At 38.2% G+C, this 12,500-nt stretch overlaps 1 protein-coding gene across 3 annotated transcripts in view; it reads left to right on the top strand.

The window, feature by feature from the left end:
- The window catches only part of LOC138019184 (adhesion G protein-coupled receptor L4-like), a 68,266-nt gene that overhangs the window by 53,350 nt on the left and 2,416 nt on the right, over positions 1-12,500 (top strand). For all 3 annotated transcript variants that reach the window (XM_068865880.1, XM_068865881.1, XM_068865882.1), the window contains 14 exons: positions 546-615; positions 718-841; positions 2,635-2,684; positions 3,227-3,341; positions 3,798-3,901; positions 4,337-4,439; positions 5,497-5,650; positions 6,725-6,791; positions 6,889-6,955; positions 8,436-8,521; positions 9,444-9,570; positions 10,035-10,076; positions 10,580-10,666; positions 11,060-11,123. In XM_068865880.1, the coding sequence (XP_068721981.1) occupies positions 546-615; positions 718-841; positions 2,635-2,684; positions 3,227-3,341; positions 3,798-3,901; positions 4,337-4,439; positions 5,497-5,650; positions 6,725-6,791; positions 6,889-6,955; positions 8,436-8,521; positions 9,444-9,570; positions 10,035-10,076; positions 10,580-10,666; positions 11,060-11,123 (1,260 nt within the window). The remainder of the gene's footprint in view (positions 1-545; positions 616-717; positions 842-2,634; positions 2,685-3,226; positions 3,342-3,797; positions 3,902-4,336; positions 4,440-5,496; positions 5,651-6,724; positions 6,792-6,888; positions 6,956-8,435; positions 8,522-9,443; positions 9,571-10,034; positions 10,077-10,579; positions 10,667-11,059; positions 11,124-12,500) is intronic.

Raw genomic sequence — 12,500 nt, 5'->3', positions numbered from 1 at the left:
TTATCCACACATTTTCACGCACATCCATTTATCCATCTGCCCATCTCACAACTCCATCAGTCAGTCGCTTGCTCATTCTTCAATTTATTTGTTTATTTATACCTATATGATCAATTTATCATGCATTTAACTAGTTATATACCCATCTCTTGTCTTCATATCCTTTCTCCTCATTTCTGCCATCCTTCTTACTTTTTTCCATGTGTTTAATCCTTGTCTCCGTTTTCTTTACAAAGAACGTATCAACACTTAAGTCATTGCACCATTGAGTTTTAAGATTAGAAATAAAACTTGAGTGAGCAGCGCTAGTTTGTGGGAGCTATATAACATGTGGAGTAGAACAGTATCTTGGAAAATAGCTCGGAGTTATCTCATCATAGTAATGATCTGGGGGATTTCCGAAAAGAGTCCCCAATTTTTGCAAGACGGTTTCCACAAGTCACAAGTTTCTTTTGAATTATAAATTTATTTATTTCACATTGGACGGAAAACAACGGTGCAACAATGATATCAACAATTATATGCGTAGTATATTTGTTTTGTAGGATACTACACGTATATTTTCATGCTCTTCAAAGATGTTGAAAACGCTCTGCCCACCGAAACGACAGCAAAGTAAGTTATCGTTTCACGTTCTGTCATTCACTCTGCTTTTATGCCTTGTTATCCTCCAAACCTCTTCCTGCTTGACATTTTTAAAGTTCCGTTTATATTTAGACCTGGAAATGTTTCATCTGGTGATTGGCAAGTGTCCTCTGTGGTGATGTCTTGTGTCCTTTTCCTTGATGAAATACCTGTCAAGAACCTTTCACCTCCTGCTATTTTAACATTTAGCATAACTGTAAGTAGAAGCCTATTTAGTTCAATTGTCGCTTATTTGTTAGAATTTTACAAATTGGATTGTCATGAGCTTAGATGAGAGACGGACAAATTCATCACCCCTTAATCAATGCTATCGAGTTATTATCAAGGTCTCTTTATTTAAATCAAGTGTGCTCTAACTTTTTCGTTTGTTTATGAAAAAATCAGCAACGACGGGAAGAGGAGAAATTTTCTCAGAAGTCTTGTATCGCTTATTACTCTTTGTCCGTAGTTGATAACCCCACTTGCAAAGAAACAACGAGACAAACACATTTGAGTAAGACTGTTGGAGATCCGTGGTCATAGTTAAAGTTCTAAGGGGGTTTAAAACAGATCTAAAAATGTTAGGACAAAATTTTCGACCGCCTTCTGCGGTCTTCATCAGAGGAATGTACTTTGCATACACCCAAATTATTTTGGAAACAGGCGTGAAAACCAAGGACAAAAGGCTTTTTCTAGAGTCGTTGCATTCACTCCTGGACAAGAACTCTGTTAATGAGAGAGCACTCTTCCCAAGGGCTTACGCATCACTGGTTTCCTCTCTTAGGAGCAACGAACAGTGACGTCTTTTGCTATATATTTGCATTCAGTGACTTGCAGAGTACATTCCTGTGAAGAAGACCGCAGAAGGCGGTCGAATATATAGTTTTAACATTTTTAGATCTGTTTTAAACCCCCTTCTTAGAACTTTTAACAGTTGAATGTTTGTTATAAAACAATTTAGTACTCAAACAGGACCTGTTTGATTGGATACCCGTGACTTAAGGACGTTCGCGCCCATCGGTACTGCGCATTTTTTCGCGCATGTCACGCGCACGTCATGCATAGCAGACCACGAAGGTAAACAAACAGCATCGATTGTTTGATTCTCGCTCTGGCAAAGGGTCGCTTGTGGGATCATGGGATAGCTGTGGATCCAGGTCTTCTCGGAAATGTCACGCAATGACGTGACAGTGCGAATAGACAATTGCTTTGAGAACTTCGCAGCGATTTTACTTTCTTGAATGCTCGGTTACCCCCATTTTTCTTTCCGTAGATCACTTCCTTTCCAGATTTTGTCCATTTTAACAAAAAACAAAAAAAATCTGTACGTGAGAAGTTACAAATATTTCGCCTTTTATGCTCTCGTTCGACCGAAGTTTTCTTTCTTAGACTAGTATGTATCGTTCTTCAAGGTCTATTTCACCTCAGAGAAAGATATCAGCTTCAAAAGTTTATTTAGTTATATTAGTTATGTTGAATTGACTACGTTTACCTGATCTAAATTTCATTAATGTAGCTTTTTTGTTGCTGACAGTTGTAAGCTAAGATCGTCTTAAAATAACGCAATCTTCTAAAAGTGCACCTCATGATCTCGAAAACGAGCAAGGTGACCCCCCATTTTTTTTTGTCTTTTTGGCAAAAATAGATCATTACCATTCTGAGTGACAAGTTTAAAAAGAATCTGTACGTGGAAACATTTTGGACGCTAACGTCCTTAAGTTTATGGAAAACGATACAAATGTGACCATTTTTAGGACAACGCAACTTATATAATAAATGCCCAAAACGCACGATGATTATCTATACATTGATTAATTTATTAATTTGGGTGCCTTCACAACTGTGATGCTGCAAGCGCATTTTTTTTTTATGTATGCTATTAAGAACGGCTGCAGTTCTATTTATATCGACCGAAGGCTTAACAATGAGCGGAGCGTATTCCATGTATTCCAAGAAATCCCTTCAGCTGTCTTACGCGGTTTTTTTTTTTCTATTTTCTTGTTTCTCCAGGCCGCTGAAGCTCGTGAAAAACAGTGCTCCTTTTGGGATAACAATGAACGGTAACCAATGACCTACTTTTTTTTAGTTGAGACAAGCGTAAGCTAGGCCGGCTTTGAGGTCCTTCTCTCTGGCTGTTTTTCATTCGCAACTGTCTAACAAATTTTTAGATCTTTTGAGGTAAAAGAACATTAATATCGCATGTCATGTAACAACACATGAATCTGTCTGATCCATAGTCAGTGCTATCACGATGCTCTATCCAGTGTAAAAATGAGTGGAAACGTTTGAAAATGGACCTTAATGGTTTAAGTCCGTCCCGGGATGAGGCTGCATGAAAACAGGGTACAACGTGATGACCAAAAAAAATATAGGAAAGGAAATATCCTAAAAGCAAATAAAACAGGAAAAATAGATTGAACAATTAGTGTCTTAAGCAGTTATCTTTTTTGGGAACTTGCATAAGGTTTCAACCATCTGGCGACGGCCCTTGTTGCTCACAATGTTGAAATGCAAAAATGGGTTTAAACATTAAGTGTCATGTATATGGTTACTATTTTAACACATCCTTTTAATGCAATTTCTTGTTAATCTTCCTCTGTAGTGAATGGTCACCTGAAGGCATCGAAGAAATAAATTCTTCAAGTTTTGAATCAATTGTCTGCGAAACCAACCATTTTACAAGCTTCGCTGTGCTTATCAAGCACAAGGATACACAGGTTTCCTGATATACCTCATCCTCTTGGAATCTTTTCTCCTATACGAGAAGGAGCGAGTTATCCTTCCTGCCACAATAAATATTACATGAAGATGTTAACACTAACAAAATTACATAGACGACTTTTACACTAAATTTAGTGCTTCCAGGCTAAATACTAGATCTGCCTTCTCATCATATTTCGTTTTAAGCATTTCCATTTTCAGGTTACTCCAGGCGTAGATCTGCAAATCATATGACGGTCTCAGTTGTGTATATAGACCTTTTTCACAATGGCGGCCCAATAAAATACTCTTTTGTTTTGATGCTCAAAACCCTTTCTAGCCTCGCTGCAATGCGCAAAATTCAAAAGAATATGTTAACCAAAACGAGGCCAGTAGGTTCAATTAACATAAATAAAATAGAATATTAAATCAGTCGCCATTTATGAAAGTGGTCTATTCTTTCTTTCCCCCAGATTTCCAAGAAAGACCGGCTGGCTTTGAGCATCATTACTTACGTGGGCTGTGGTGTGTCGACAGTGGCGTTCATCATCACCTTAATTGTCTTTCTGAGCATTGAGTAAGTGTAGTTTCGTGTTTTATTTCATTTCAAGACACATTTAACATGATGTCATTGGCTTAAACTCAATCAGTTTTCTATAGCTTTCATCGTTTCCTTCCACTTTCAATTCACTTTTCATTTTCACCTTACTTACAAACAAATCATGATTGTACAAATAATACCATGGTAGCCCACAGTTAGCATAGCTCAGTATTATAGGCGGGCTACTCACACTACGACAGCATTACTGGCTCTCATAACAAAGTAAACAAAAGACACTTAGAAATTGACAAGAGTTACACAAACAAACGCTTCGTACATAAGATAGAAAAATGCTCTAAAAATCAATTGAGATATAATTGTTGGTAACTAGTTTTTGATCGTGGGCGATCAATTTTTCCAGAGAATGTATTTTATAATTTTTTCAAATGATTTGACATTTCTCTTTAAAAGGTCTCTTTCGGCAGATCGTCATAAGATTCATACGAACCTTGTAGTGTCATTACTATTGGCACAAGTTCTCTTCCTGGCTGGAATAAAAGAAACTTCCAACAAGGTTAGTTTTTCATTCCTTTTTGCGTTTTTATCCTTTTACCTTCAGTTGATAGCGGAGCTCCGCGCGCCGAAGGCGATCGCGCGGAGCACCATAGTTAAGAAAATATGGTAAACCATAGATGCGAGAAATTTTGGTTTTAGCTATGACGTCATCATGCGTCCATCCGGTCGTACGTCTACCCTTCCATCTATGTCATTGTGACCAGTATCACGTGACCATATCGCGGGCTTGATAAATATCAAGCAATTTTAGAACGGTAGCTGAAAAATAACGTTGAGGAATTGAGGTTAGTGATGAAAATAAGCATGATTGTGCGTACGAGTCATTATTTTGAGCACATGTTTTTTAAATGCCACGAATTAACTCGTTGCCGTCTTTTCCGCGTTGAAAATCGCGCTAGCTCACTAAATTAATCTCTCATGAATGAAAACTTCATATTTTGGACTTTAAAATTCGGAAAGTTCGGTTGAACGCTCTGTTCAATTTTTTTTGCGCATCGAAGTCCGTAGCGTAATTAATTATGCGAAGCACAATCGCGTTTGTTTGACGTCATAGAGAAATGAGAGGTGTGGACACATGTAATTTAAAAAAATTCTAAAAATTCACAGATTCTTCTTTGTAAGCCAAATTTGGTGGAAATATTGGTTAACTAAATTTAAAAACTTATTTTTCAACCTTCTGTACCAGAACAATATTTTTGCGATTTTTTTTTATCACGGTTATCTTTCTGAAAAGTCTTTGGTTTTTATGCTGAAATTTTCTTTACTGAAAAGCTTATTTTATAACCTTTAAAATGAGATATTCTCAACCACATTTCTATAAATAATTAAGTCCAGAATAGTTCATTAGTTTCATTGGTCTTTGACCGTGTGACCCTTGTTATCAACCGAACGCAAATGAGATAAATAACTCGGGAGCTCCTCTTTTAGGTTTGGCTAAATCTATATATTACTTTTGAGTTGTGTTATGCACACATGTAGCAGTGATATATGAGGTCTACGCGTTTCAATGACCATCCTTGATTGGATATGACGGCTACTCTTTTTTTTCAAAACAGGTCATATGCAAAACAATCGCTGTTTTTCTACACTACTTTTTTCTGACCGCTTTTACTTGGATGCTGGTGGAAGGATTGCACTTGTATCTTAAAGTGGTCCAGGTTTTCAAAACAGAGAATGTGAAAATTCTATATTACTACATTTTCGGATGGGGTAAGTTCTTTTTGTCCGAATTAATATGCCAGATTTACTTTCGAGTATGGTATGCCCATATCATGTCCGAAACAGCAAAATTTTCAATTAGTTTTAGTAGTCGAGGCCATACTCTGGAACGAAAAAACCTTTTAAGCATATGAAGACTGACCTTTGTAATCACTGGCACTTCCTAAAGTGAATCAGAAGGACTTCGATATTGTAATATATCAGCACAGCGTCCTTTTTAGGTACTTCGTTTGCAATTCATAATGAGTCACTTAGTGATGTGTGTCGGTGTTGCTGGTAAAACCCGTTTTCAGGTTGAATCCGTTAATTGGTGATCTTCATTTTACCTTGGTTAAATATGCACTATACCTGGTTTGAAGCAGGTATCAAAGGGCCGAAACACCTATTCCTCCCCTCAAGCTGTCTTACGCATATCAATTGATGTTTCGTATGATCGTGTCGGTTTCTACATTCATTCACTTATCCATTGAGTCTCGACATTGCAACATAACAAGGGATTAAAGAATTGTACCATGCACTTACCGGTACTCGACCTCGGACTCTCCAGATCTATAGTCCCATATCTTCACGAACACACTACAACGATGAACATGCTCATCCCAATACAGTTCTTTTCATTATTTACTTTTGTATAACAAGTTACTTGATATCCATGTATAATAACTAAAACTAATCCTAAGCCGACTCTAAGTTTCTATAGACTCAATTTACGCTCCAAAAAAGTTTCTTCAATTCAGTCTGAATGTGTATTCAACCAAGGTAAAATGAGGATCACCAATTTAACCTAGAAAAAACGAATTAAACCTGAGAAGGGATTTTACCTGCAGCATCTATACGTCATCGCCTCGTGATTCCTCACAATTGCAGCTTTACTGCGGAACTGAAACAGTCACTGCTTTGATTACCCGGCATACATGTCGTATATTTGTAGATGCTCTTTGCTCTTCCCATGTAAAAGGAGACTAAATGTTTGGTCAGCGGCAAAAAAAGTGAAAACGAACATCTGGAGGCTCTGTTTTTTTTTTCTTTCTAAAGTAAAGCAGCATTTTCTTAATTTTTCTGCAGGCTTTGCAATCATACCAGTCGGAATCACAACTGCTATGAAATCAAACCACTACGGAAACAACGAAATGTGAGTTTATTGATGATGGTGAAAATTCAAGTCGTATTGCTGAACCAGACTCACCTTTCATCTTTGAACGAGCATGCTCATTTACTCTCTCTTTTAGCTGCTGGCTGTCATTGGAAGATGGAACAGTTTGGGCTTTCATCGGTCCGGTGATTGGAATTATACTGGTAGGTAAAAAGTGAAAGGTTTTCGCCATCATCATTGTCTTCATCATCATCATCATCATCTTCATCGACATCGTCCATTTCCCAAAAGTGATGTCAGCAGAACATTTGTCCTGATAGTAGTGATATGTTCTTGATATCTTGCTACCGACCATTTGAAGGTAGCGTGTTACTGAAATCGCTTTTCCAGTAAAAGTTTAGTGCTTCTGAGACGAGATATGATGCATTTTTTGCAAGAACGTTACGCACACTTTTGTTTTTTGTTGTCTTTGGAGAAATTTGCTCTTCGGAACCAAAATTTTCTCAATTAGGAACCAATGTTCCTTGGAGCAATAGGTTACTAATTCGTTTTTTGAGGAACGCCTCGTTCATTATTTTTTAATCCTTATTGTTATCATCCTTTTCACAGTTTTTGTTATTAAACAATTAATTTAATTAATTACATTAAGTGGTAATTAAATTAAATTATTTATTTGGTAAGTAATTCAATTGGTAATTACACCATAATTTTCTGTGCATATTAATTTACTAATTCTCAAAGTTTGAAATATTTGATTCATAACTGTGTATCCAGCACAAGGACATCTTAATTACGTTTCAATCCAACAAATTGCAGTGACCAGCACGCTTAGGTTTCTGTAAAGAGGATGTTTGCCGTATAGAAGTTGTCATTCGTGCCGGGCCAAAAATCTTGTTTCAGTCGATGTTTTCGTGTGCTATGACTGCCCTGTACTTCACTGGCCTCAAGCGTACTCGGACAAAACTGTTGAAACAGTGACACAAATTCACCTTCATTTTTACACACCCTTACTTACTCTCCCCTTCCCACTCCCCTCCCCCCTCAGTCAATGTTGCTGAGTATTGTCAAATGTTCTTCAGTATATTTCCGACCAAGAGAAATCAAGATAGAGTTTAGGGGAAGGGGAAAGGGCAGCTTTTAAGCGGAACTTTTGGATAAGTTGTTGGAGTACCAAAAATGTTGCTTTGTCTCAAAAGGTTTTGTCGGGGATTGCAATCTCGGACAAAACTGTACCTCAAGCGTACTTGAACCTACAATCTCGGACAAAACTGTTAAAACATTGACACAAATTCACCTTCATTTTTACACACCCCTACTTACTCTCACCTTCCCACTCCCCTACCCCTCAGTCAATGTTGCTGAATATTGCTGTTGCCATTCGCTCTGACGAAGGGCTAACGCTCGAAACGTCAGCTTTTAGAATCTCTGTACGGTGGCCAATTTACATTATCAACTCCGTTGATAAAACCAAAATTAATGTTGCTGAGTATTGTCATATGTTCTTCAGTATATTTCCGACCAAGAGAAATCAAGATAGAGTTTAGGGGAAGGGGAAAGGGCAGCTTTTAAGCGGAACTTTTGGATAAGTTGTTGGAGAACCAAAAATGTCGCTTTGTCTCAACAGGTTTTGTCGGAGATTGTAGTTTGATTCACCGCTGACCTATCGACGTTTCTGTTTAACAGGTTAATTGCTTTATATTGTTCATGGTAATCAAGACCGTTGTGGTATCTGCGTCCTCGGTGAAAAACGACAAGCATGACCACATCAAGTAAGTACGGGCAGAGTGAAATCTTATCAATTGAGGTCGTTTGCAAACAGTTCAGACATCACACCTCTTGAAGTAGAGAATATCCTTACTTGGGCAAATAACAATGGGATGACAATTCTCTTACTAAGACCAAAGAAATAATTGTTAGGGGGACAACTGAAAGGTCTTTAGCACCTGTTGTATTTGAAACTCACTAGAAAACATTTCTAAAGATTCTGGCGGTGTATTTTCGTGGGAACAGTCTACTTAATAGAGCGGGTAAGGGTATGTACATCTTGTGAAATATGGGTACTCATTTGATTCCCTGCATTATCTTTTGCACAGTCTAATTATGTCATTTATGGAGTTTCGCAAAGCAACAAATATCTTGCTAAAATAGATAAGTTTCAAAATAGAGCGTTACGTTTCTTAAGGGAGGTCACACCAGTTTAAAAAATATTGGAAATTTCTAATAGGATTGTGGAAAAGTGTTAATATCTCGACTGATGCCCCATTGGTGGACGTCTTGCCGCCTTTGCGATCCAGATTGTTGAGAAACAGAGGCCATCCCTTCACGCTTCCGGCCATCAGAACTAAACGTTTTAAACGCACCTTCAAAACCAGATGTCTTTTCAACTTTGTTTAATTCCTTTTTCAGTAGTTAATTTATCGTTTTAAAGATTTCTATGCAACTGTTTTGTATTATATTATTATAGTATTTTGTAACAGAGAACGTTGCTTTAATATAGAGCAATTATTAACTGAATCAGTGATAGAGGAAGCTCTTTTGTGTGTCGGGCTGGGGCCATTTGTTAATCAGTGCTGTATCTCTGTTGGAGCTTAGCGTCCTAAACCAGTCCTGGGAGCTGATGTAATATCTGCGTCCCGACCAAAACAGTTTTAATTCAGTCAGTTGAACCTTTGCTGTTTTTTTGTTCCCCAGAGCTGGAGTCAAGGGGTTGTTCGTACTTATGCCAATTCTTGGCGTTGGCTGGATTCTTGGCCTTTTTGCTTTAAACAAAGGCACTGTTGTCTTCGAGTATGCTTTTGCCATCGTCAATGGATTTCAGGTTAGCATGAATAATATTGATTTTATTTGATTAAACTGCAAGAATGTTTTCGACAGTAGCATGACGGCAAAGAAATAAACGGACAAAACTTCAATTCATTTCATCCCGGCCCTCACAGATGCGTGTCGGGCGCAAAATACATCGTGACAAACAAGGGGTTATAGGTTTAAGCTGTTTGATAATTTGGGGCCGGGACGTTCATTTGAACGTTTGAAAGAATTGTGATCTGATAACTGAGCTTCCAATACCAACCGGATCCGTTTGTTGACGAAACGTTTGGAGAGAAGCTGTCTGTGAGTGGAAATTACCTGTAACTTTCAGATAATAAACACAAAATAACGATGTAAAGAGGACGTGTAACCAATTGTCTTGGCCAATATTGTGTCTTACTGAGCTGGACTTGTTGCATCAGAAATAAACATGTAAAAACAACAACTTTCTGTGGTTTTATTTCAATTTTATAGGGCTTGCTCATTTTCCTGTTGCATTGTGTATTTAACAATGAGGTATGTACAAATTTATGCGAAATCGATCCGTCAACTGACTGCAACTATGGCCGAGAAATCAACCTGCAACTGTAGGACGAGTTGCTTGGAACGGGGTAAACCAAATATCATGATAACAATTTGGTTTTTATCGGTCATCTGTCACCAACAGCTCTGCACAGAATGTCCCCAAAACTCCTGATGTCCGTGTTTTTTTCCCTCATTTCTCCTTAGCAGCTTTGTTACTTGAATATTATACTCAGATTAGATTCCTGTTTGCATAATTTCCTGTGAAGCATAAAATGACAGCATTACGTCTTCACTACGGTAGCATCCTTCTTCACATGGCGCTTAATTCATTGGAAAAGTGATGTCTTCCTAGGCTTCATTCAGCACCTCATCCACATTTAGTTTGTGTATTGCTCGACTTGTTTGAACAGGTTGAAAGAGCTGGGATGTGACAAAACCTATTTGCTAATTGTGAAATTTATAAATGAGTTGTTCTTAAACTTCTATCCTTTTAGGTTCGCCAGGCGTTTCGTCGACATAGAGAGAAGAATGCCCTTTCCAAGGAAAATGACTCCCAATATCATGCTTCTTTCTCGCTGTCGGTGAGAATTCATTTGAGAGAACAATGACTGTTTTAAGAAACAAGCAAGATAAAGGTCCAATGGAAAGTGTGGCCGATAGTTCAATTTAAGCGGCATTGACGATCATTGCACATGTCACCGTTAGACAAAATTCCGGCGGAATAGCTGTGTAGCCAAAACTCTTACATGCATAGATTGTCAACCCAGACTGGTTACACATCTTGGTGACTAACTAAGCCGCAGTCTTATCAAGATGCATGCTGTATGAAAAATTTGGGTGATTTTGAATTAGTGACAGTCAGTAACATCATCTGTATCAGGATGGTTGGCTCTTTCCTTTAATCAGCTTTCCAATTTTCCTTCAGTGTTTTTGCAAAAATCTGGTAAGTGACGTTCTGTGTGTTTTATTTAAAGCAATCCACAGACTCAGGCGGCAAAAAGCGTCCACTTTCCCACGAGTCCCAAGAAAAGGTCAAAGGTGAATGTTCGCTCACTTTAATAACCTCATAGTCCTAGGTTTTAAATCTAACTTTCAATTTAATGCCGATCTCTTGTTTTGGAAATCTTACCTGTTTGTATGCAAACTTATTCATCATTTCAATTCTTATCTTACAGTCGCAAATTGTATAAATGACGCATTGAACGGTTTACTTCTTAGTTTTCAAAAGTGGCCGTTGACAGTCGGCGTTCGTTAATTTCCACCAGTGATGTTTTTCAAATAAACTAACAGCGAAATAGAGAAGTGATTCTCACACTTATCAAGACGATGGTAAGTGCCTATAACTCCCAAAACCTTTTTTTCCCAGATGAATCGTTGTGTCATGATGGGAAAAGTAGTACTTCTGGGTCAAAAATACGGTTTTTCTGCCCAACGACCGGGTGAAAGGAGGACTAGCACTAGTGACGTAAAACCCGAACATTCGCAACAGGACAAACAAAGCAAAAACATAGGAGAGACAAAAACAAAAGCAAAAGACGTAGTATTTGAAAACAGCTGTTATTGGCTAGGAGCAGTGACATTCATTAAATGGCCTCGAGCGACTTCAGTTTGGTTTCCAGCCGTTCAGATTCTGTGGTCTCCGAAGTAGAAGATTACGAGTTAGATGCTGAAGTCTCGCCAAAACTGGAGCCTTCAAACCACCATGTGGAAGAAACGCATAGGCATCCCGACGAGCCGCTAGCAGACGCAGAACGGCTAGCGTTATAGGAGGAAGAAAGAAGGACGAATTAAAAAATACAGAAAACACTCCAAAGTGCTTCAATGGAACAGTTTCGAACGGTGTTACAGCCAAAGACAACACATTTCTCAGTCATTTTTTCAGCTCTTACCAGAGTTAGTACTAACTCTGTTCTGACTGGCTCGCTCTGACCGAAGTCACAATCAGAACGTTTGAAGTCCGGGTTTTACGTCACAAATTACACTCGACCCATACCCTTTCGGCGAATTCTGCAGCCTCGATTTTTCGCCACTTTGAAAATACAAAGAAAATTCCGGTTTTGACCAAAAACAAGAATTTTTGGGCCATTTTTCTCGGCATGATGTAAAGATACATTTGGGCAAAAACAAAAACAAAAAAAGAATGGGGTTATAGGCACTTTAAGCAATTTTCTTTTATAGACACCTGAAAACTTCAGGTGCCTTTAATGGGATTCGAACCCATGGCCCCTGTAATGCGTCTTTGGTAGAGTATTGCAGTAGCATTGCAGAAGTCATAGGTTCGAATTCCGTTGAAGTCACCAGAATGTTTCAGTTGTCTATAAGAGACGATTGCTTAAATTGTCCAGATGAGTGCGGGGATCACTCTTCTATTTCGTTTATAACCCGCACTTCATTTTTAAACTAACCACTTTTTTC

This window comes from Montipora capricornis, chromosome 10 (genome assembly GCF_036669925.1).
Source record: "Montipora capricornis isolate CH-2021 chromosome 10, ASM3666992v2, whole genome shotgun sequence".
Lineage (NCBI taxonomy): Eukaryota > Metazoa > Cnidaria > Anthozoa > Scleractinia > Acroporidae > Montipora > Montipora capricornis.
Note: the sequence above shows the minus strand (reverse complement) of the source record. Positions and strands in the feature narration are given on the sequence as shown.